Source organism: Chelonia mydas, chromosome 27 (genome assembly GCF_015237465.2).
Source record: "Chelonia mydas isolate rCheMyd1 chromosome 27, rCheMyd1.pri.v2, whole genome shotgun sequence".
In the NCBI taxonomy this organism is placed as follows: Eukaryota; Metazoa; Chordata; order Testudines; family Cheloniidae; genus Chelonia; species Chelonia mydas.
The window spans coordinates 13,077,213-13,101,803 of record NC_057860.1 but is presented as its reverse complement, the minus strand read 5'-3'; the positions used below and the strand labels follow the sequence as shown (position 1 = coordinate 13,101,803).

At 65.3% G+C, this 24,591-nt stretch overlaps 1 protein-coding gene across 1 annotated transcript; it reads right to left on the bottom strand.

Annotated features, from left to right (window-relative positions):
- Positions 1-445: 445 nt before the first annotated feature.
- On the bottom strand, positions 446-23,544 carry RAPGEFL1 (Rap guanine nucleotide exchange factor like 1). Its single transcript, XM_037887045.2, has 15 exons — positions 23,112-23,544; positions 14,898-14,976; positions 13,753-13,903; positions 13,157-13,254; positions 12,698-12,810; positions 11,779-11,946; positions 10,853-10,950; positions 9,772-9,894; positions 8,947-9,125; positions 8,374-8,464; positions 7,286-7,336; positions 6,222-6,309; positions 5,347-5,411; positions 3,118-3,172; positions 446-2,615 (listed from the first exon to the last, which is right to left on the bottom strand). The coding sequence occupies exons 1-15, from the start codon at positions 23,527-23,529 to the stop codon at positions 2,491-2,493; spliced, it is 1,902 nt and encodes a 633-aa protein (XP_037742973.1). The 5' UTR covers positions 23,530-23,544; the 3' UTR covers positions 446-2,490.
- Positions 23,545-24,591: the final 1,047 nt, after the last annotated feature.

Here is a 24,591-nt window from a genome sequence, read left to right as displayed (position 1 = left end):
CTGTCCCGGTGTTCTCAGGAGCGTCCCTCTGTTGAGGTAGCTGTCCTAGGAAATCCACAATGGGGTTCATACACACGCCAGCTGGCCGGGTTGATGGGCTTAGGATAGAGACCCTGTGCACTACAGAGACGGCCATCCTAGGCATGGCCAGCCCCTAGGTTAACCTCCCCTCTCAAGAGACGCACTCAGGAGGATGGGGGTTAGGGACCTTAGACTTTAAAGGTGTAATGCTAACAGGCCCCCGGCCGGCGGCGGGCAGGATCGAACTGTGGATCTCTGGAGCTCAGTGCAAGAGGCTCTACCGCATGAGCTAAAAGCCAACTAGCCGTAGCTCAGGCTGTAGAGCAGACTCGTTGTCTCTCTCTAAGTGGGCTGGTGCCACGAGATGGGACAGAATGCCACGCCCAGGAGGTGTGGGGGTTACAAAGTCCTCTCCGAAAGACTCTCCCGAAAGGCTACGCCACGCAGAGCCCCGTTTGTCTCCCCCATGGGGTGTGAGGAGTGGAACTGAATGAGAAGGGGCAGGTTGGCCTGGCCTGGAGTCTAGGGACTCAGCAGGTTGCGTTTGCCTAGGGCCAACGCCGTGCGGTTCTGGTGCCCGGCTGGGGCTCGGACCCGCTGCTGCAATCATTCAGGTGCTGCACACGCCTCTCCGTAGACAGTGCCGCTTTTATTGCCAGTTCTGGTCCGAAGTCTTCCTCCCACCCCAGTGCTTCTGGAGCATGGTAAAACAATCATAAACTCAGAACCCAAACAGCCTCAGCCAAGCTGCACGGTGCATCTTTCCATTCCAGCTCGTGTGGGCAAAGGGCCGCAACCCCGAAGCCGCCCGTAGAAAAGTCTCTGTACAAAGCACCGTAGCACACAAGGAGCTGCCGTTTTCTTTTAAAAAATAAATTTACAATTAAGAGAGCATTTTGGTACAAAACATATACATTCTCGTGTTAGGCCAGGGAGCCGCCCAGGCCGCAGGCGAGACCCTCAGCCGTGACAGAAACAGAAAGACCCTGAATATACATAAAGAGAACCTCCTCGGGATGTTTACTGCGTGACCAAAAGGATAGGTACAAAACTAGAATTGCAGGGAACATTGTTCTGGGGCTCCCGCGCCCTCCTGCTGCCCCTCGCAACCACCTCACCCCACTCTTGACGCCCACTCCCGTAGGCTGCTATCCTCTCTGCATACTGCCATGGGGGCTCCTTGGGGCCAGCTGCAGCTGGCTGTAGGGAGTGGCTCCCATCCCGCCAAGGGGCACGATGTGTGTGTAGGGGGAGGGGGGTTGGAGTTGGCTTCATCCCAGATGAAGAGTCCCTGCTGTAGCAGTGGGGGGTGGCTGGGGGCCAGGGCGTTAGGGCCATGCTTCAGGACACGAGCGGCTCCGTGGAGCAGACAGGCAGGGTTTAAAGGCAATGGGGTTACGCAACTGCCCTTCGCACCGGCCCAGGCAGACTGGGGACCTTGCCCTTGGCATAGGTAAGCGAGGGGCAGAGATGGGGGAGAAGCTGGGGGGCAGGTGGAGTCTAATGGGAAAATAAACCCAGCCCCAGAGCACTATAAGGGCCACATAACCCCCACAGGGGGCTCTGCCTGCCCTCCCCCTGCCGGCCCATGTATGAGGTTCAGAAAGCTGTTGAAGGGATTTAGGGCTCTAGCTCCGGTGGCTCCTGCTTTCCACTCTGTAGGTCACAGGTTTAAACCCCACCTGTGTCAGTTACTGCAGCCAAACTCCTAGGGACCAAGGCACCCCGGGCAGGTGGGGACAACCCATAATTTTGAAACTAGAGGGAAGTGAGGTGCCTGCAGCTGGACCGACTCTGGGGGACAGAGGCACTGGAGCCAGGGCTTCTCCCCAGCACCCCAATGCTGTTTCCCCTCGGGGGGGGAGCTTTGCATTCTGACATGTACTCAGAGCACCCCAGCAGAGGGGGTCTGAGAGCTGGCAGGGGGTGATGCAGTCACAGCTGCTCTGGCTGGGGCAAGGAGGAAAGGAGGGAAAACACACGTGGGAGAAGCAGGAGGGATGAACCCAAGAAGAGAGGACAGGAACGGGGAGAGAGGGAGCTGGGACCCTGTGGAGGGGGCACAGGTCCCCTTTGTTTGCCAAGGGGAATGCTGACCCCACACCACATGCTGCCCCTCACCCCACCTGGCTCCGACCCACCCCACTGGCACCCGGCAGAGGGGACAGTGTCTCCTGCCCATGCCCTGGTCTCCCAGACCGTGCCCTGGGCGCCTGGCCCAGAGTTTAAAGCTAGACCGAAAGCCAGTCCCGGCCCACCCCGTCTGCGCAGCAGGGGTTGTCCCCTCCTACCCCCTGATGGGGAAGGGCCATGTGTTTAAAGTCCAGCCGGCTCTGTAAACCACAAAGTGCCGTGGCTCTGTAAACCACAAAGTGCCCGTGTCTCTCTGCGCACAGGGGCGTCCAGCGAGCCGGGGCCGCAGCTGGCCAAAGTGCTGTAGTGTGACGGGTCCAGCGCCCCCCGGGGCTGTCACTGGCTGCTCGCCTCCAGTTTGTAGGAGAGCTCGAAGAGCAGGTTCTGATTGTCGATCACCTGGAACTGGCGCACGTAGGCCTTGGTCTGCAGCTGGCTGGGCGACGCCTCCAAATCCAGGCCTGCGGGGGAGGAGACGTCAGGGCGCACGACCCGGGAGCCAGCAGCAGGAGGCGCTGCTCTCCCTCCCCTAGTGGAGCTCACCTCGCCTGGCTCCTGCCCGCATGAGGGAGGACGGCGGGCTGCTTGCTGCCCTGGGGCTAAGCATGGCGGCTGCCAGGCGGGCCCTGGCACAGGTGGCCTGACCGGGCCAGCTGGGAAGCTTCCCTGAGAACCAGACAGGCCAGCCTGAGTCGGCTTTCGCACAGGTTTATGGCCCGGGCAACAGATCTCTGCCGGTTGGAAGGTGGCAGCTTTCATTTGCTCCCAGGCTGGGCAGGTTTCAGAGCAGTAAACCAGGGGCAAAGGCCCCAGCCCCTAAGTCACCCTGGCTGCCAGTCCCCGCGCCCCCCAGTCGGGATCTGCAGTCTGGGGAAGCAGGGAGCTCCGTGGGGTAATGACGCTGCCTTTTCTGTCCCTGGAGCGCAGAGCGAGGGGCAGCCTGCGGGAGACGCTCATACTCACACAGGGGACGGCTGCGATACTTCCGGATTGTCCTCACTTTTTCGGCGATTGAGTGCTGCAAAGGAAGGCAGCCGCGTGGTTAACAGCCTGGGCGCTGGGCCTGGCCCTGGGGCAGCCCAGGCCCCAGCAAGGGCCTCAGGACCGTGGACCCAGCCCCCCAAGCCGGGTACAGAAACGAGACCGGCAGTCAGGGCAGTGAGCCGTCCCGCACGACAGCTGGGAGAACCCACCTCATCCCACAGGGGACAGGCACCGACTCTGCGCCCGCCCAAGGAGCCCGATCCAGTTGGCGCTACCCCTGCAGGTGTGTTAAATAACAAACAGCTGGTCGAAGCCCTCCACACACAGGCCAGCAGAGGGCGGTAGACACCCCAGCCAGGACACACACACACACACACACACACACACACACACACACACAGGCTCAGGTGCAGGCGGGGGAGGGGATTTGGACCCAGCTATTGGTCTCTCGCAGCACCCGGGAGCCCCACCAGTGCCAGGAGCAAGGCTGGCTCTGCCGCCCCGGCACCCATCGTTCCTTGCTGCTGCCCTACAGGGGCTGTGACCTGCAGGTCGCGCAGGGGAAATTCCACCCCGGGGGTTGATTTAGCGAGACCTGGGCCCCGGTTTCCTACACCAAGCACCTAGACAGGGTGCCCGGATCCCGCCGGGGGTGGCTGAGAGGGAGCTCTGAACCCCAGCCCAGCACAGCACCCAGCACAGATCCAGGGGGGACCCAGGCAGGTGAGACGCCCGCCCCGGGGCACAGGCTGAGCCGGGAACCCTGGGGTGCAGGGAACTGCTGCATGGAGCTGCCAATCCGTAGGCAGGGACGAGGCTCCGAGGGGACAGGATGCCGTGGGGGGTATGGTCATGCCCACGTGCCCGGGGCAAGGCCGCCCGGGTTTGCTGCGGAGGCAGCTCCGCACTCCACGGGTCTAGCGAAGCCTCCTCCACGCCCGGGGCAGCCAGGGTTTGGCTCCCAGCCCGTTGAGAGCCAGCTGTGGCGCCGGGGGCACAGAGGAGCTGCCATCCCGCGTGGGGCGCTAGCCGGACAATTCACGTCCCCACAGCCCCGCACCTCATGCCCCAGGTACGCCCAGGGCGGAAGTGAGGGCCCAGCACAGCTCGGGGGGGGTAGGGATACCCAGTGCCTGCCGAGCACAGGTTGGGGGGGGGGGGCAGAGATGCCCGGCACCCGCCCAGCACAGCTTGGGGAGGGGGGCACAGACCCAGGGTGCCGCCCCCTGCCGGCTCAGCACCGCCCCAGCTGAAGGGCACCGACGGGCTGCGTTTGCCGGGGAGCGACCCGGCGCTTTGCTCGGCAGCCAGCCCAGAGCCCCATGAGACCTGAAGAGGGGTGCCGTGGGGGGAGGGGATCTCTCAGCCCAGCCGCCCCCAAGCTACGGGCCAGGTGGGGGGAATTCTGCTCGGTGGCCAATCGGCAGCGGCTCCGTTTACACCAGCTCAGGATCTGGGACATACAGCACAGGGGAGTCGAGCTGGACAGACGGGCAGATCGGGCCAGAATCTCCCCAAGGGCAGCGGGCGCCCCCCAGCCTGGCCATGGCCCGTTCTCTGTGCCGAGCTGCGGCCCAAGGACCCCATGAGCCGAGCGCCTGGCACGTCCCTGGAGGGGCTGCGGGACTGAGTGCGTAGCCATGGCAACACTGGCTCCATGCAGCAGCCCCCCCACCCCCGCACTCCACCTCCGCTGGCTGCGACACTCCGGCCCCCCCGCGCCTGCGCCAGGCTGAATATTGCATGAAGGACGTTCCCAGGACAACGCCAGCTAATCCCGCGGGGGGTGGGGGGGCACTGCAGGGGGCTGGGGCTCTGCCACCTGGGGTCCCATCCAGACAAAGGCAGAGCTCGCTGCCCTGCGGGTCTGGTGCTGCAACGCCCCCCACCCCACCCCAGACACCAGCTGTTCTCAGAGCCAGGCCAGGGGCTTGCAACAGGCACACGGGGCGGGAGCCGTCGCCATCTCTGCTATTGGCCTGCTGGGTGACCCGGGCCAGGTCCCGTCCCTGCTCTCTGCCTCAGTTTCCCCTCCTACCCTGTGTGAGCTCCTTGAGGCAGGGACGCACTCTGTGCGTAACACACGTCACAGAGGGGAAGGGCCTTGCCAAGGAAAGAACCCAGGTGTCCGGGAGAATGAAACCCACTGGGGAGAATTGGATCCAGGGGTCTCTTCCTCCAAGGGGTCGGGGGAGGGGGGCGACTCACCAGTTTCTCCACGTTCACTAGCCCGTCCAGGAGCGTCTTGCTGCCCTCGTGCACAAACGTCAGGTCTGGGGGGCAAAGGAGGAGGGACAAGGTGAGCACAGGCAAGACGGACTCTCTCCTCCCCCGTGCTGGCCCGGGTCCCAGCCCCTCCTCCCGCTCCGTGGGCACCTGGCTGGGAGATCCCCGCGCCCCAGTCCATAGCTCTGCAGGCAGCGGGATTCCCAGGGCTGCTGGCTCCAGAGACTCTGCCTGAGGGCAGGACACGGCCCCCAAGAGTCCCAGGAATGAGCCGCTTCTGGGGTGGAGCGCGGCAGCTGTCAGTGGACAAGGGAAAATCCCGGGCGGGCAGCAGCGGGGGAGGGAGGGGAGCAGGCAGGGCTCACTCTGCCCAGTCGAAACGTGGCCAGGGGCAGGAGGCCCTTGTTGGCCAGGAAGGGCTGGGGGGTCACCAGGTTTTACCACCTCCTGGGAGCGACAGCAGGTCAGGCAGCCCAGTGCCTCCCGACACCGCCCTGGGGCAGTGGGGTCAGCACTGACGGTGAAGGCAACATGCCCCCTACTGAGCCCTGGGCCCCGCTCCCTGCAGCACAGCTGGGGAAACTGAGGCACCGAAGAGGGCGGGGAGTGGCCCAAGGTCACCCATGAGATAGCAGCAGAGCCAGAAGCCCTGTCCAGCAGCCCCCCAGCTGCAACCACGAGGCAATGCTTTCCCTGCACATCGAGGTGCAGACACATGGGCCCTCGGCTGCCAGGATTGGGTCCCTATATGGCCATGAGCCCTCTGGGGAGGGGGCAGTGGGGAGTGTCTCCCAGGAGCCCCCAGGCCTCCCCAGGGAGGGACTGTACCTGGCGCTCCCTGCCGGCCCATGGCTCACCTTTCAGGATGAGGGGCACGAAGGGGATGAGGGGCGGGTTCATCTTGGAGAGGACTTCCCGGTAGGTTTTGTGATTCCGGCAGGGGTCCTGCAGGGGGCGGGGAGGGAGGACAGGTCAAGGGGGGGTGCTCCGGGGAACCCCAGCCTGGACACCCCAGCGGGACCCCAGAGAGGCTGAACAAGGGGCTGGGCTCTGCAGGTCGAGGGCCAGGAAGAGAAGAACGAGGCAAACCCCTCGGGGGACCCAGACCCACCCGGCTGAGCCTCGCACGTGCCTGGCCACGCTGCGGTACATGGGGTCGCGTCGGCGTCAGCCCCGTTGCCACCCCAGGCTCTGCTCTGGGCAGCCGGGCCGGTGGCTAAGATCACAGCGTTGGCAAGGCCCAGCCCCCCGCTAGGGGGTCTCCCGCCGGCCGGCTTGGCACAGACGAGGTAGCACGGCCTAGCGCACCCAGCGCGGCTGCCTCAGGAACACGCCGGTTCCAATCCCCCGGTGCCTCCGGGTAGGAGCCAAGCGCTGTGCGCTCAGCACAGGTGGGGGAACCCGCCTATGTCCCCGATACTCAGATGCTGAGCGAGGGGGCAGATGCAGGCCGGTGTTGGGGGCAGGGGGCGCGAAGGCCGGGCTGGGAGGACGGTTCCTGCCGCGGCACCACGTTATCCACACCACCTCTCCGCGGCAGCCGGGGGCATGTGGTGCGTGCCTCCCACCCGGCTCACGGGACTCCCAGCAGGAGGCGCTGGGGGGCTGCCGCTCGCCTTGCCCAGCACAGGGGCAGGGCCGTTGACCGGCCGGTCCCCGGCCCCGTTTGTGTTTTCCCTCCTCTCGGCCGCGTCCTTGGGCTGCTAGTTAACTCCGAGGGGAGATTCCCGCTGGCGGCCCCCGGGAGCGGAGCCGCAGGGGACTGTTTCCACCCCCTCCCTTCCCAGCCCCCACCCCGCCCCTGTGCAGGTGCCAGGTTACCCAGGTACCCATGGGTGCCCAGTCCTGCCCCCCCAGCACCTTGGGACAAGAGCGGTGAGCGCCCCACTCAGCCCGGCCCCCCCAGGGGCGAGGGTCTCACCGTCAAAGTCTCAAACTTCCGGAACAGGTTCTTAAACTTGCCTGGAAGCTTCTGAAAAACAAACAGAACCGTGAGTGCCCGGCCCCGGGGCCAGGTTCAGACCCCGCCGCCCAGCACCCCCGTGCCAGGAGGTCACTGCGTGTGCCAGCTACGTGCGCACTGTGGGAAAGGTACCACCGGCTCAGGCCGGCACACGGGCATCATGGGGGACTCGCCTCCATCGCAGGGCGCCATCCCTGGGCAGCGAGGTGGAGCGGGGTCACCGGGCCCCAGGGAGGGGGCGGGGAGGCTGCTGGGGCTCAGGAATGCGCAGCTAATCCCCGTCTGGGCAAGGCTCTCTTGTGCAATGGGCCAGGCCCTTGTTAGCAGAGGGAGGGCCTGGGGTTTATTTCCTGGGTTTGTTTACTTGGAGGGAGGAAGAGGAAGATAAACAGCAACCGGGATCCCCACACACTTTGCAGCTGCGGAAGGAGCCATTTCCCCCAGCATGGAGATGCAGCCACCTCTGGGGTGGACCACGGCAGCTGCTTGCACAGCCGTGGCGCAAGGCTGCATAGCCTCTCTGGGCAGGGAGGGAAAGGCACTGCATACTCGGCTGAAACCACAGGGGCAAGGCCGGGTGCAGGACAGGGCTGGAATTCAGCCCGGGCATCGGGGTTAAAAGCCAACTCGGATGCAAAGGGCAGTCCGCAGGGTCTTTAATGCCTCCAAAACAGTCCCAACCTCAGAGAGACAGCAGCCCGGGCCCCCTAGCACCTCGCTCGGGTCAGCATGGACTGCCAGGGGAGCGCGCCCTCTACTGAGCCCCCACCCCAGTCCCTGAAGCACAGCGCCCCGTAGCGCCCCCCTGGGGTCAGCACTGACTGCCAGGGGAGAGCGCCCCCTACTGAGCCAGCAGCACCCTGGGTTCTCCTTAGAGGTCTCCCTCCCAAGCACGGCGCAGGCTGGGTGCGGTCCATGACGTGAGGTCACTGGCAGTCGGGGCAAAGCGACCCGGCTGGCTCAGATGGGGAGCCCTGCCCTGACCGACGGGGGGTCCCAAACCCTGGGCCGACAAGCAGAGACCCACACTCCTGCTACCCCCTTACCTCCCAGGTGAGCCGTAACCGGCTGACGGCCGCGTTGTCCAGCCCCATCACCACGGCATAGAACGACAGCATGTCCTGGTTCTGCTTGCATCTGGGGACACGGAGCAGGAGACTCAGGGGCCAGCCGCTAACGGGTTAAAAGGGAGAGAGATCCTGCCCCCCAGCCCAGCGGGAGGGGTAAGGGGCGTGCAACCTGCAGCCCTCCAGCTGGGCAAGCTCTAGGCATGGGCTCATCAGGACCCTGGGGGCAAGTGGAGGGCAGCCCCATGACCAGGGTCCCCAAGCCCCTGCGGGATCCCACCCCCCCCAGCACTCCAGTCCCGGCCCTGGCGGTGCCAGTCAGGGGCCCGGCAGCCTCCTGCCGCACCAGCACCGACATCCACGCCTGACCTGCCTTACACGCTGTCCCAGCTGCCCACGCAGGAGAGACGCCCGGCAGCACGGAGCTGAGGCCGAGAGACCAGGGACTGGGAGGCTGGGACTGCAAGGAGGGGGCCCCCCCCGTCCATAGCACCCGCCCCAGCCCCATGCAGGGCCCCTCGGTCCCGGCAGCGGGCAAGACGCGGCGCTCACATGGCTGCGATCTTGATGAACTTCTTGAGCAGGTGCGCGCGCTTCCCCAGGGCCTCGCACAGCAGGATCTCGGTGGCCACCCAGTGCTGCACCTCACTGCAGCGTTGCAGCAGCAGCTCCAGGTTGGCCGTCTCCCGCCGGCCCCGCTCCCCGTGGAAGACGTAGTCCACAAACTCCAGCTGCAAACCACGGGAGAGGGGCGCGGTCGGTGTCGCTCCACGCCAGTGCGCCACGGCCTGAACCCTGAGCTCCCGCCGGTCAGCCTAACCCCGTCCCGTAACCAGCCCCCTAACCCTGAGCCCTTTCCCTACCCCGACCCCTGCCCCCTCCCGTATAGAAAAGCCCCAGTGCCCTACACGCCTCCCCCCCGTCAACTACCGCCAGACTCGTGTCACCTACGGGCCACACAGCCGTTTGCTGGGAACAGCATTTGCTGCCTGCTGTCCTTGGCTGGACTCAAACCAGCAGCGGGGAGCAAAGGCCCCATCTCAGAGCTGGGCACCCCCCAGAAAAGGCGTTCGATTCCGTGGAGAGTGTTGTGCCGGTTTCCATTTTTGTGCAGGAATCTCAGATTTTGTTGACCCGGCCGGCCCATTGCTCCCGTTTGCAGCGGCCGGGTTCGGAGCCTACAAAACCGTGGACGAAATTTTTCAACGCAAAATGGGCAGGGGGGTGGGGTGGGGGATTGTTTTTGTCAATTGTTTTTGGCTTCCCCAGCATGCTCTGCTCCCTGTCTCCTCCCCCTGCCCCCCATGTCTCTCCACCATGTGCCCTGCAGCCCTGCACGCAGGCTTGGGACCTGCGGGCCAGCCCCTCCGACCTCACCTCGTGGATGCAGCGGAAGAGCTCCCAGTGAAAGGCCGTCAGGTGATTGGCTATTTCCTCAGCCTCCGCGCGGTGGATCTCAGTGTCGCCCGGCGAGACCTGGATCTCCTCGGGGAGCGGGACCTGCCGGGGGGAAGGGGCGAGACTTGCCATGAGGCTGTAGCCTCAGGCGAACTGTGCGGAGAGGGGGCAAGGTGCCTGGGCTATTGGTCTCTGTAGCAGTCCCCCCTCCCCCTCGGTGGGCCGTGAGAAAAGCCACTGCATTCAGGGCGGGGAGTTTCTCCCCGCACCCACATGCTCAGAAGGGGAGAGAACCACACAGCTAAAGCGACCAGACCCCAGTTAAATCGCCCGCTCGCGCAGCACTGCCCCAGTAACCCCGTGGCACTGTGGCCACATGTCCCTGGTACAAAGGGCACCTGCATGGCTGCCCCCCCTACGTACCGCCAAGGTGCCAGGGCTATGCAGGGACTGCAGCGAGGTCCAGAGCTGAATGGTGGCATGGGGTGGGAAAGGAGGTCTTGCCTAGTGGTTAGATCCTGGGGGCCCTTTAAGATTTCATGATGCTTTTTGCAAGCGTCGGGACATCGACCCCAGGGCTCTGGCCATGTCCCAACCCCGGGGACTCTGCTTTGTCTCCTGCAGCTTCAGCTGGATACAGGATTTCTAAATTCTCACCCTGTTGTTGTGCACTGCCAAGCAGCTGCCGTCCCACCCCAGAGGTGGCTGCATTTCACTGCTCGCGCAGTGATCTCAGGGTTAAGATTTGTTTCCAAAAGCCCTGGGATTCCCCTTCAGGATGAGTGAGAACCACGGGAGATCAGCGATCCGTCCCCAGGGTCGGCAGGGGCGGGGATGGCTGGGACATGGGGAGCTGGGGGGGTGGAATCTGCCAGAGCCCCGCCAAGGGGAGGGCAAGGGAAGTAAAACAAGCAGGATTCTGGGCACCAGCGTCCCCAGCTCCCCCTCTGGTTTGTGACACAGCTGGCACCATTTGGCTGCCTCTGGATTAAGAGGCAGGAAGCCGGGTTCTGCCGTGGGCGGCCCCTGGCGCACGCCCTGGGCGGGGCGGGGCTCTCACCAGCGACTCGATGGCGTCCTTCGTGCAGGCGAAGAGGTGGCTGTTAATGCCCAGCGTGGTGAAGACACACTCCTCGCTGGGCTGCAGCACGGCCTTCTCTGGGGGCAGGAGAGATGGGGGCTGGGGTCAGTGTGTCAGCCCACCCCCACCCCCATCTCCCAGTCACACTGCCCCCTCCCTCTGCCCTGGGGGCGTGGGGCGTAGGACCCAGGGGCCAATCAATGCCAGTCTCTCTGCTCATAAGGGGGGCTGGCTAGTGCTCAAAGGTTTGTGACCCAGCCTCTGGGACCTGCCAAACTCACTGCACCTCAGCCAGCAAATGAATGGCCATCAGGCTCTGCCCCCCGGCCCGGAATGAGAAGGGGGTGGCGGTGGGCTCATGCAGGGTCCACATTTCTCTGGATCTGTATCAAGGGGCCTCTCGGAGCCACCAGAGCCTGGAATGCCCCAGGCGGGGGGCAATTCCCCCACCCATGAGCTGGCAGCAGCCAGGGCCAGCTGTAAAATACCCTTTCTGCCCAGACCCCTGCGGGGTAGCGGGTCTCTCCTTCCTGCAGCCCCTTTCACCCATGTCTATCTAGGGTTGGCACCAGCCCATCAGCTGGAGACTGCAGAGGTCTGGCGTGGCCCCTGTGCCCAGATAACCACCCAGAGTGCCCCCTACTGGCACCCGGGGAGAACATCGCTGCAAGCTCACTGGGGCAGGGGCCACGTTCTGCTCAGACCATGGAGACCTCGGCGGTTCTGGCTCAGTGCATCGGGCGGACCTGGAGGGGGCTGGCACATCCTTGGTTTGATGCACTGCAGGCAGCCGGGGGAAGCGATGCCAGGCCGGACCCTGCCCAGTCATGACCCTCCGAGCCCCAAGGGAAGCTGGAACATGCCTTGCACTGAGACCCCACACTGCGACCCCCTAGGCCAGTCACCTCCAGACGACGCCACCACCACCAGGGCAAGGGCTTCCTCGCGGGCGCCCTGCTCCTCCGAGTACTGCAGCTTCTCCGTCACCGCGGCCAGGATGTCCTGCACCGAGGCCGAGAGGCGGCTGCGGATGGTGACGTAGGAGTGGTCGGGCATGTACACGCGGCAGAAGACTGCAAGGAGACAGACGAGGGAGGGGTAAGAGGGGGGCTGTGGATGACTGGGGCGGGGGGGGCTGCTGTGGGGGTGGAATCTCAGCCACATCTCCGTTGCCCCATCGCCGGCGCCCCCCGATGGGAGCGGGCAGCAAGGTCCCGCTCTCGTGAGCCCGCGGCCATACCACCCCATTGATGGGCATGGGGGGCAGGGGATGTGTGCGGAAGGGCCCCCCGGCGGGGGCTCTGCTGGCAGGGTCGCTTGGGGGCTGCTGTTGGCTTGGGGCGGGAGGAGATCAGACATGGGGGCAGCTCACAGTTCGTTCTCAGCGTCACTTTGCACCCTCCCTCCCAGGCTCCCAAAGCATTTCCTGCTTGCCCAGCCACTTTGCAGATGGGGAAACTGAGGCACAGAGCGGGGAAGGGACTTGCCTGAGGTCTCCCTGCACTACCCAGTGGGGGCAGGGCCCACATTTTACACCCCCAACAGCCACTCTGGCAGCTCGCCCGGAGCCTTGGGGCTGCCCCCAGCCCACGCAGAAACTGACGCAATCACGATAACGAATGCAGGCAGCAGGCACTTCCCCCCCCCGCCCCGGTGCCAACCACCCTCCATTGAGGGGCAGGAACCCAGCGCTGGTGACTGGGGCCAAGCAGTTACATCCTCCCCCGCGGGAGGGAACCCAGACGTCCTGCCTCCCAGCAGGGAATCAGATTCTGCTCGCTGTGCCAGGCCGGCCACTCGGACCCCCGCCACCACCACACTCACTCTCATCCGAGCCCCGGAAGGCCACCCTGGTCTGGAGGCAGGAGTCGATGCGCCGGAAGTGCCGGAAAAGCGGCTTGACCTGCTTGCTGGGTGGCGGGATCTCCTCGGGCACCCTGCAACCAAGCGGGGGCAGGTCAGGGAAAGGGGCAGGATGTAGGGGAATAATGCCCTGCGGGAGACGGGAGGCTGCAGAGTGGGCATTAAGCCACACTTGGTTTTCACAAGGCCCTGGCCCCCCCCAACAGAAATATCTTTGGGTGCCATCTAGTGTCCCCCAGTAGTCCTTTGCACCCAGGTCTGGGTACCAGCACGGCACCACCTGGCTTAAGGGGGCCCTGAGCCCGGATCGGGGCCTCTTGGCGTTACCGTCACGCTGCTCACAGCGAGGGTGCAGTCGCAGGGCCGCGGCTCGGGGCAGCGTCGCTCCAGTTAACCCGGCGGGGACCCCGTGTCACTCACTTGAGCTCCGCTCTCTCCACCAGCTGGTGCAGTCTCAGGATCTCGTCTTCCAGCTCCGGGTAGAGGGAGACGTCTTTCATGATCAGCAGGTAGAGATCCTGCGGGGGGGCACAGAGAGGGGGGTCTTAGGCTGCCCGGCCAGCAGGGCTCCCCCAGCTCAGATCTGGCCTGGCATTGCCCTGAGACACTGGGGAACAACCCCCCGCCCCGGCCATGGTCAGCACTGGTTTTCTGGGGGGGCGCAGCCAAGCGGATTGCAGGGCCCATGTTCCGGCTACTGAGCGACACGTCACCAGAGAGACTCTCCCTGGGGCAGGAGGTCCCTGGGGTATCGGAGCCCCACACACAGTTTGGGGGGGAATTAAATCCACTAGGAAGAATCAGGGCAGCCGGGTGGGGGCCGGTGGGGCAGCCCAGAGAGTGAAATTGAGCAGCCTGGCCTAGCGCAGAGGGTTAAACAGACGTGGGCAGAGAGGATCCAACGACTCCCCCCACAGTGACAGACCCAGGGTTGTCCTGCTCCGGGCCGGGACCCCCCACCCCTCGAGGGCTGGGAAGGAGGGTAAATCTGCCCCCCCTCCCCGACCGCCACGGACCTTGATGACTTTCCCAGCGCTCTCCTCCTCCTGCAGGATGCCCTTGTAGGTCTCCAGGAAGTGCAGTAACACGGTCATCACGGCCCGCTTCCTCGGGCGCGCGTCGCTCGCCGCCCAGCCAGGCGAAGGGCCCCCCGACGCCAGCAGGAAGGTGGGCACAGGGTTAAGGGAAAAGAGACCAGGGAGCTGGGGGAGGGGAAAGGGGCTGAAAGTCTCCCCTGGGGGAAGAGGGGCAACCAGCCCCTGGGGCAACGAGCGCCCTGGCTAGCGCAGCGAGAGAAGGGGGCCGGGCTGCGGCGCCGGACACCTGGGTTCATTTCCCAGCTACTCCCCCGGGGACAGATGAGCTCAGCTCTGGAGGCGGGTGCTGAGCGCCCCGGGCCCTGCTCTGCACGCCGTGGTTCCACGGGGGGGCAAACAGGGGTAACCCCGCGGGGGGAGGCGGCGGGACAAGCGTCTGAGTGAGCTGACGCGAGTTTCACTCGAGCACGCCTGGCCCGGAGATGGGACACGTTCCCCTGGGGAACGAACCAGGGCACCCGGCCGAAGCGACACGTTGGCTCCTTCCACCCCCTCTCTCCTGGTTGACCCTGCTTCCAGGTCAGGCCGCGAGGGGAGCCACGGGCATCCCGACCCCGGCCCTCCCTGGCGTCGCTGTCCACAGGGACCACGCCGGCACACGGGCAGCCTGGCACGGGCTGGGGCGGAGGCCAGCCCAGTTACGAATACACGTCAGCAGGCCGGGGCTCAACCCTGCCATAACAAACCGGCCCAGCCCCCACCCTGCTCTCAGGAGCAAACCAGCGTGCAGAGCACAGCTCCTCACGGGAGACCCTACAATAACAAACCAGCTTCTACCCGCCGTGGAGGAAAACAAGTATTCACCCCACGGGATTTCCAGTTCGAGCTTCCGCCGGTGCTATGGAAAATCACAGCCAGGGCGTGGCTGCGCCCGACATCCCCACGGCGAGCGAGCGCCTCCCGCTGCAAGCAAATGGCCGGGCAAAGGCGCGCCCCCCGAGTCCGGCCCCCATCAGCTGTGGGAAGGGAAGAGGCGAGATGAGACCCAGCCAGGCGTGAAGCCCATCGGACCCCCCTGCCCATCCCCACTGCCCCCAACCTCGGGGCCTTCCCCCGAAGGATATCGCTGGTGCAGCTCCCGCAGCAGGCGCTCGGTCGGCAGGAAGAGCGAGTGAGTGAGGATGACGTCGTCCAGTAGCACGTCTAGGAGAGAGACGGACACGGGGTTGGGGGCTGCGTGGGGAATTGGCCCCATCCCTCCTGCACACACACGCCTGCATCGAAGCTATTTACAATCGCTTGGCCTGCGCCAGGGCTCGGGTGAGTTGACAGGGTCGACGCGGAGGCCCCGGGGCCGGGCTCACAACTCGGGGAGCTCAGCCCCCGTTGCTACAGGATAATCTCACGTTGTTCTTAAGAAGGGTGGGCTGGCATTGTTAGCCCAGCTGGGGAAACTGAGGCAGGGGCCGTGGGGAGGACTCGCTCAGTCCCAGCGCCATGCATAGAACCAGGCATCCTGTCACCCACCTCCTGGCGCTAGCGATTGGGCAGCAGTGCCCAGCTCACCCGCTTTCCCCAAGGGGCCGGCCCGGAGGGGCGGTGGGGCAGCCCGTTCGGTCCCTGACCTCCCGGGGTGCACTGGTATCGATTCCAGGCTGTCCCCGTGCCAGGAATGCTGTGACTCACCCCCTGCACATGGACTCTGCCCCCAGCCCCTGCCTTGCCCCCTGCCCCCGCTCTGACCTCCTCCTCCACACCAGGGGCCAGCGAGGGCTCTGCAGAGGGGGTTCTCTGCACCCACGAGCCACGGCCCCCCACTGCTCCTTGATCCAGTCCATCCCCCTCGCCAGGCGAGCCCCTGGCACGACCCCGGGGGCAGCAATGCTGGGCGATGCCAAAATGTCCAGCACCCACAGCAAACCTGCAGACCCGTTTGTCTGTAAACGAGTCACCCCCCCCTTCCACTTCCTACACCCCCCATATACCTCACACTCCATATACCCCACCTATCCCCCCACCCACTTCCTACGCCCCCAAATACCTCACCCACCCACTTCCTCTACCCCCCATATACCTCACACTCCATATACCCCCCACCCACCCCTTCATACCGCACCCCATATTCCCCCACTCACTTCATATACCCCCACACTTCATATACCCCCACAGCACACACCCATCCACTTCCTACACCCACCCCACCCCATATACCTCCCCACCCACTTCATACACTCCCCACACCCCACCCACCCACTTCATATACTTCCCCCCCAAAACACGACATCACCCCCTGACATGCAGCAGGAAGGTGGGAATGGGGTTAAGGGAAAAGAGACCAGGGAGCTGGGGAAGGGAAAAGGGGCTGAAAGTCACCCCCTGACATCACTGACATGCACCCACCTCTGGGGTGGAACATGGCACCCGCTGAAGGGGTCGAGTCCTGCCATTCCTTACTCAGACAAGCCTCCCCAGCGGGCACTTTGCCCGCGGAAGCCCAGCCTGTCCAGCGACACCACACGCCAGGCCAGAAAACGGGGGAACGAGCCTTTGGCGTCAGTCAAGATTAGCCAAAGGTTTTTCTCAAAGCAAATCCCTTCGGTTTCGCTTCAGGGCCTGTGGCGCTGAGCGCCGCTCGAGCTCCCGGCATCGCCCCGACATCAAAAGCCAGCGGGAGGCCGAGCGCCCGCCCGCAGCAGGGCAGCTACTTCACAGCAAGGAGGTGGGTGGCAAGGAAGGAAATTCATTCACTGCCTTCTTAACGCCATTGTGGGAGCGAGACGGTTCCCCACGCGAGGAGCCTGCAGTCAGAGCAGAGCACCCCAACTCGTAAATGCGCTCGGAGCCCACACACCCCGCCCAGCCCCGAGACCCTGCCATCCCTAGTGTGCGGCCCCGCAGCCGACTGGAACAGCACACAGCACAGCTTAGGGCAGGAGGCAAAAGAACAAAAGACCCCCAGCAGCTGGCACAGATTGTCTCCCCCACGACTGGAGAAGCAGCCACCTCTAGGGCGGAGCCCTGATTTGTTTAACAGCACACGGGACAGGCAGGGAAGGAAAATACTCTGTCTGCCGGAGGCTGCAGGGTGGGGTGGGTGTAGGCAGGAAAGCCAGGCTGACACCCCCCCTAATATTAGTTTTTGTAGCACCGGGTGTTGCTTAGAGGCCCAACCGAGACCAGCACCCTGTTGTGCCGGGTGCTGCACAGAGACAGACAGGCCCTGCCCCGCGCAGGTGACAATCTAAGCAAACAAGACAAGGGGTGGGAGGAGAAACTGAGGCACAGTGCAGGGCCATGACTTGCCCACGGTGACACGGCAGAGCTGGGAATAGAACCGTGAGTCCTGCCTCCCCGCCCAGTGTCCCTGCCACCAGGCCAGGCTGCCACAAGCCATCAAGCCCTCGCCAGTGAGCCTCAGGGCCTCTGACCACTGGGCCACGCTGCCTCTTGTCAGGTCTGGGACGAGCTCAAGCAGCCAGCACCTGACGCAGCCGTTGGGATCCCGGTCCGGCACACGCTGCCGTGGGCACTGCCGCTGGCTGGCTAATCGGCGCTGAAGGAATTCCACATTTCTCTCTGCAGGGGCGCAAGGTACCAGGCGCCCGGCAGCCACGGCCGGGGCAGACAACGAATGCAAACCCCAGGAACAGAGCAACCCCGCCAGCTGCTCAGCCCCGGCCAAGCTGGCTCCCAGCCCCTTAGCGAATCCGGCTCCAATTAATGGACATGAGACAAGAGGCCGCCTCGCTAGGCCCCAGCGAGACGCCAGGCCGGCGAGGCCATGAGCAGCAGAGACCCCGCGGCATAGAGCGAAGGGACAGAGCCGGGGCTGGGCCCCACCTGCACTGACTCAGGGGCTAAGTCTGGGGGCGGGCGGGTTGAGAGGAGGGGGCGGGGGCGGGGTATCAGCACGAACCCCGTTCGCTGGGTCACTTCCATCGTGGGCCCTCGGGGGGGCCCGTCCCTTCGATCCCAGTCTGTGCAGCGCCCGGCCCGCCGAGCCCTGACGCAAGACTCAGGCTCCTGGCGCTGCCCCAGCACAGCGAATTCACAACAACAGGGCTGGGCCAGAGCGTTTAATCGTCCCAGGGCTCCACACCCAGGAGACGGGCGGGGGCTGAGGGGGGGCGCTGAGACTCTGAGGGGTCCTCTTGTGCTACCCAGGAAGGAGCAGAGCCCAGACAGAGCCCAGGTGTCTCAAGTCCCAGTGGCTTGGTGTAACCACTAGTCCACATTGCCTCCCCCTTGGCCAGCGGCAGCACCCAGGGATCCTGACCGCTGCTCTAATCACCCACCGCCCGGCCCCAGACCTGGGAATGGAACCCAGGAGTCCTGGCTCCCAGTCCCCCTCCCCCGGCTGCCAGCTGTCTTTGAACAGGGGGCACACGGACACTGGGGAACGGGGCCCCCCGCCCTGCCGGCTGTTCATTTACAGAGGAGGCACAACCTGAGCAGGGCAGGTGGCTTCCACCCACACCACGCCCTGCCTGCATGCCAAACCCTGCCCAAGGAGCAGCTCCAGGCCTACGGTCGCTCCAACAAGGGGTCGGTTAGCGCCCAGTGTGGGGCGGGTTCTGGGCCGCGGGCACCTGGCTCCCCCAGAGCCAGGGGGAGTGTTTCACAAAGGGCTTTTGCGGCAGAGTATAGAGAGTCCTGGGACCTCGCCAGCCCCACCCAGCCCAGCTCCCCGGTGCCCGCTCCCTGGTGCCCACTCCCCAGTGCAGGGAGAGAAGTGGAATTGCCCAGGGGCTGGGGGGCGTTTCCCTGAGTGGGGGGAGGGGATTTGAACTGCTGGGGACCCCGGTTTGGCCCGGCGCCGGCAGGGTGACCTGGCCTCTCCCCTTCTCCACCGCTTGGAAGATCCGACCCCAGGTGGCTTCTGACACCAGGGCATCCGGCTCCCTCCCGCCCAGTCCCCTTGGCTCTGCGCTGCAATCGCTCTGCCTTGGGAAGTCTGCCCCTTCCCCTGCCTCATGCCAGGTACCCAGGCTGGGCAAGCACTGCCTGGCAGCGGGGGCCGAGCGTGTCCTGGCAGGGTGGCAGGGCCAGCCCACAGGTGAACGCCGACACGCCTACTGGGGCGGTCAGGGAAGCCAGGTGGGGTCTAAAGCAATCAATGAGCATCCTTCCTCATGGCGCAAGCCAACCAGCCCGCTTCCCGCCCGCTCCTTCGCGGTGCCCACAGGCCCGAGGGAGGGACCATCTCGTACCCTGCCCCAACCGGGGCCTGCTCGCCTGATGTCGCCCTCCCCATGCTCAGCCAGCCGCCTGCCCTGGGCGCACGCTGGGAGAGGGCACCCGCCACTGCCCAGCCAGGGCGGCAGGGGACCCTGCGGCCCGATGTCAGTCGGGAAGGGCTGCAGTGCAATCTCTGGGCGGCTGATCGGCCTCGGATCAGCCACAGCAAACTCCTACCTCCCCTGGCCCAGGGGGACCACCAGGGTTAGCCTAGTGCAGGAGACCAGGGCTCCCTCCGGCCTGGTATGTGACCCCTGCCACGCAGCCTCAGAACAGTGATGGTCAGGAGGCGTATTATCTAGAGCGCGCAGCCCAGACTGGGCCCCATGGTGCCGGGTGCTCACAGACAGACAGTCCCTGCCCCATAGAGATCTCAGCCTAAGCAGACCCAGGGCGGGAAAGGAAACTGAGGCACGCAGAGAGGAAATGACTTGCCCAGCAGGTCAGCAGCAGAGCCAGGAATAGAAGCCAGGAAGCCAGCCCTGCCCCCTGAGTCACATTGTCCCTCCTTGGATGTCTCTCCTGCTGCACGGGCTCAGAGCAGCCATTAGCCCAGCAGCCCGTCTCAGACAGCAGCCAGGACAAGGCGCGACAGAGGAAGGTGCCTGGATGGACTATACAACCATGCAGTTCATGCCCTAGCCTGCCTCTAGGGGACGTTCCTTCCTGACCCTGGAAGGGTTCGGGCTGACTTGTGCCCTGATGCATGAGGGTGTATATCCCTCAGCCCTTAGCTAGGATTGCTGAAGGACAGACCAGATGTTCCTTCTATTGTCCCCAGGGGCTGAGATTGGGATCTAGGGGCATTTGGGATCAGGGTCCCTTAAGGCCCTTGGAAAATGCCAGGGTACGTATTTAACGCTTTCCTGAATCGTACCGAGCCCTTGACCATGCTGCTACACCTTGGAGCGGTGAGTCCTGCAGGCTAGGGGGTGTCTCCGTGTATAAGAAAAGGGGATTTCCTGCTAGCCGCATGGTCGGTTTGTCTGTTATATCCGAGCGGCTTCGTCCGCCCGTGGGCTCCCCGGCGCGTATCCACTGAACATGCAGGGGGGTGTCAGCTGCTTCCCTGTCGCGGAAGATGCGATGGAGCCGGAAGAGACTCCGAGTGGGACAGGACAGCTGGAGGCTTCCATATGGCCTGGTATCTGCCCTAGGACCAAGGCAGACCCGGGATGGCCCCTTTGGCTTTCCCTTGCCATGGGGACCGTACCCTGGAGGACTCCCAGAGGCAGGGTCCTTCCTTCCCTCCTCCAGACACTCAGACCCCCCAGCCCCACCCACCCAAAAACATTCCTCAAAGCGGAGAGAGGCTCAGCCGGCTCCCCCCGCCCTAGCAGGGGTTGTTCTAACGAGATCGAGGCTGCCCATGGGGTTACCAGCCTGCTAGCTGGCTGCCGGGCTGGGAGCCTCTGGGAGCACAGCACCTCCTAGGGGACGCTCAGCTCCGCCTGGGCAGTGGCCCTCGCCATGCATCGAGACCCCGCCAAAGCCAGGCGGGCAGAGCTAGAGGCCCAGGGAAATTCCCAAGGCAGGAACCCGTGTGCGGGGCAAGCCCATGCTCCAGAACAGCTGCAGGGTATGCGGCACCGTGCAGGCGCCCGGGGAGTGGGCAGGTGGGGGGGGCTGCTCCCTGCCCCGGGGCTCCCACCAGGCAGCAGTTCTGAGCACCCAGGGAGTTCAGAGCAGCCCCTTACTGCAGCGAGGGGAGCTGGTCTGGGGGCTCTCAGCACCACTGCTCCTCCCCTGAGCCCCACAGGAGAAGGGGGCACCTCTGCCAGCCCCCCCCCCGAAACACAGCCAGCATGACCCACTGGTACCCCCCCACGGGCCCAGCCACACTCTGAGGTGGGGACACAGCACCTAATGCAGGGAAGGCACAGGGTGTGCTTTAAAGACACGCCCAGGAGTCAGGATGCCTGGGTTCTATCCCTGGCTAAGGGAGGGGATGGGGCCTAGTGGTTAGAGCGAATGGGGCTAGGAACCAGGACTCCTGGGTTCTATTCCCAGCTCTGGGAAGAGAGTGGGGTCTAGTGGTTAGAGCAGGGGGGCGACGGAGGAGTCACTTGCCCTCTGCCAGTGGGGCTGCCGACAGCGGGGTGGCGAGTGTCCATCATTAGTGCCTGGAGACCCTGGGATGGGAATCGGTCGGCAGGCACATTGTTCTGGCTCAGGGCCAATGCCAAGCTCGGGATCAAAGCACTGCCATTCTGCACACGAGGTAACTCTGCACCAGTGAGCTGGAGATTAAGCAAATCCTTCACACAATGGAGCCAGGACTCTGCTGCCAGGGTGGTCCTGCAATGAGGGCTGCGGGGCGGGAGCACCGAAATCCTTCTCTTCCCCAGGCTGGACCTGTCCTGACATTTCATCCCCTGCTTTATTGTGAAAATCCGGATAATTACACCCCACACTGCATTGGGAGGAGACGTACACGGAGGCACGTGTCCCGTGGTTACTACAGGGGACCAGGAGCCAGCGCTACTCCTTGTTCTGCTGTTGATGTGCTGTGCAAGGCTCCACCTCTCTTTGTGCCTCAGTTTCCCCATCTATATACAATAGAAGACATCGCTCCTGTGAGGCTCTCATAGTGCTTCAATCACAAGTTAGCCCCACAGGCCCTTTGTGACATGGGTAAAGGGATCACTTCATGTGACACTGAAATGCAGCCACCTCTGGGGTGGAACACAGCAGCTGTTTAACAGCCGCATGGCCACCAGCACTGCTGGCATTGCCCATGCACTGGACAGTAGGGTGTGGGAGGCAGCCGGAGCAAAGACAAGCATCCAATCAGAGGGCTCTGTCACCTCCCAGAAGAGCCTCGCTGGATGCTAAGGTCCCAGAGTCCTAGAACAGACGCCAGCTTCTCATCCCGCCCGGGATCCCCCCGAGCCAGAGCTCAGAGATGGACGGGAGGCAGGAGGGCATGCTGCACCCCCCACCCAATGCAGAGATGGTCCTGATCAGACCCACCCACGCTGCTGCTAAGGTCCCAAGCAAAGGAGCGACAGCCCTTTCCCCGCGTGCCCACTGCACCCCCTGACTCAGGACAGGAGCGTCCAGGCCAGATGGTGGTTTGTTCCCCCCCCCCACACACACACAGACACCCTTTACAGGGGACGTTCCCGCTCCCCGGCCCTAAACACCCGCCCAGACAGCCCAGCCTCGACTAGGCACAGTGGCAGGGCGAGGCCCGAGGGGCCGGGGCCATCTGCCACTGGGCTTTCAGGTGGGGAGCCCGAGGCGAGAGGGGCAGCCCATGCCAAGGATGGCCGAGGCTCCCGCTCCGGCGAGCTGCCTTCCCCGGCCACCCAGACGAACGTTGGCCCCGGAGCAGCGTTAAAGATTAACGGGCGGCTCGAGGGGCAGCCGACACCATCTGGGCCCCGGCGGCACCGCCAGTCATTTGCGAGCCCCCCGCAACCGAGCGTCTCCTGGGATCTTAGGGAGGCCCTGGGGCCGTGCTCGCCAAGGGCTGGAAAAGCCAGACACTGCCCAGCTGGCCAAGGGGGGCCTTTCCCATGGAGCCCCCTTGTCCCCCCCAACAAGCATCCCTCTCTCTGGAGGGGTCCCCAGCCTCTGCCCCAGGCTCTCCCCGACACGGTGCCTCCCGGCAGCTCCGATCTGCAATGGCACTGCAGACCACCCCAGTGGCCAGCTCCTCGGGAGAGGTCCCTCCAGGCCCCCAGCCGGCTACCGTAGTGCCGGATCCCGCAGCCCGCATGTGGTTACCCCAGGCCCTGCCAGATCTACCGAGAGCCCAGCGGGCCCCCTGAGCTTCCCCCAGTGGCCTGACCCTCCCCCTCAGACTCCCTCCCCCACTGTGACAGCAACCAACCCCCACTTTCAACATGCACCTCCTGCAAGGAGTCAGACCCTCTCTGCCACCATGGGCACCTGCTGACCCCCTGCAGCCCCCCTCGCGCTAAGGGCACCTGCTGACCCGCCTCCCCTGGCACCAGACCCCCTCCCCCTACCACCATGGGCTGACCCCCCCTCCCCTGGCACCAGGCCCCCTCCCCCTACCACCATGGGCTGACCCCTGGCACCAGGCCCCCTCCCCTGGCACCACGGGCACCTGCAGCCCCCCCTCCCCTTACCTGCGCCGCAGCCCTGGCCGTGCGCGGTCGGGCCCCCGCCGAGCCGGTCCAGCAGCGCCCCCAGCAGGCGCTCGGGGCTGTCGGGCGGGCCCGGGGGCCAGCAGCAGGTGGCGGCGGGCTCGGGGCTGAGCGGCGGCTCCCCGCCGCCGGGGGACAGCTCCTCGGAGGAGAAGGACGAGGGGGACCGGAGCGCGGCGTCCGGGGGCCGCAGCTCCAGCCAGCGCCCGTCGCCGCCGGGCCGGGCCGGCTCCATGCCCCGCTCGGGCTCGTCGGCGGGCTCCCGGAGGAAGCCGGGCAGCAGCAGGCGGGAGACGCTGGGGCGGCGCTGCAGCCCCCCCGGCCCGGCCCCGGGCCCGGCCCCGGCCCGGCCCGCCAGGTGCGAGCCCTGCTTCTTCAGGAATGTCTCCAGCGGCTTCATGCCCGGCCGGCCGGGGCGCGCCGCGGGGCGCACGGGGGGCGCCCGGCTCCGCGCTGCGCTCCGGGCCGGGGGGCTCAGGGGGCCATGGGCCCCGGCGGCGGGAGGGCCGGGCAGCCCCGGGCTCGCTCCCTGGCGCAGGCTCCGGGCCCGGGCGCTGCCCCGCGGCGGGGGGCTCTGCGGCGGGCGGGCGGCGCTGCCCCGGCGCCCCGGGATGCGGGGATGCCAGAACCGCACCAGCCCGGCGCCTGCCTCCTCCCTGGGAAGGTAACGAGCTCCAGGCTCCGCCCCCTCGCCCGCTTCGCCCCGCCCCCCGGCCCCCTCCCCCTCCCCCTCGCCTCCGCACGTTGTTCCTGCCAAGGGAAACACCTTGATCAGGGAGGAGGCGGCTCAGAATAAACCCGGGCCAGGGGCGGGGCGCACCTACAGGGCATCGGGGTGTGTCTGCGCGGGGTACAGCCCTGGGCGCATGGGGGGCGGTGTGAGAGGAGAATCCCACCCATGCTTGGGGGGGGGGGCTCAGACTTGGGGAGACCAGGCCCCTTTGGGGGTGAGAGAACAGGGAAAAGCCTGGCTGTGGGGCGGGAGGTGGAGATTTGGGGTGACACCTGCAGCCGCTTGGCTGTGGGGAGATCCCATCCCAGGGAGCGGGAGCCGGGGTCGGCAGAGTTCCCACCCCCACAAGTTCCGTAGGCCCAGACCCTCCCAGGTATTTCAGCTCCTAACTTCCAGTGTAGTCCAGGGGAGTTAGGAGCCTCACATCTTCAAGGCTAGAGAATGTAGGGAGAGTCTGAGGCCAGGCGGGACCATTAGGTCACCTGGACGAGCTCCTGCCTCGCCTGGGCCCGACACCCCTAGACGGAGCCCAATGTGCCCCTGCAGAGAGCCGGAGAGCCCCAGCTGGGGCCGGTGCCCCAGGCCCAGGGCGCTGGGGGTGTGGCCGCGCCCCCCACCTTGAAGTAACCATAGCAACCGAAGGCCTGGTTCCGTCCCCCAGACGTTTCCGGGTTTGTTCAGAGGCTTCCAGCACCTGTCCCAGCGCCCCCGTGAGTCCCCAGCCAGCCA

Coding starts and splice junctions, on each gene's coding strand:
- RAPGEFL1 (XM_037887045.2), bottom strand. CDS start 23,529: ATGAAGCCGCTGGAGACATTCCTGAAGAAGCAGGGCTCGCACCTGGCG. Junction 13,904..14,897: donor CTGCGGGAGCTGCACCAGCG/ATATCCTTCGGG, acceptor CCCTGTGCCCAC/CTTCCTGCTGGCGTCGGGGG. Junction 9,895..10,852: donor AGGACGCCATCGAGTCGCTG/GTGAGAGCCCCG, acceptor TCCCCCCGGCAG/GTCCCGCTCCCCGAGGAGAT.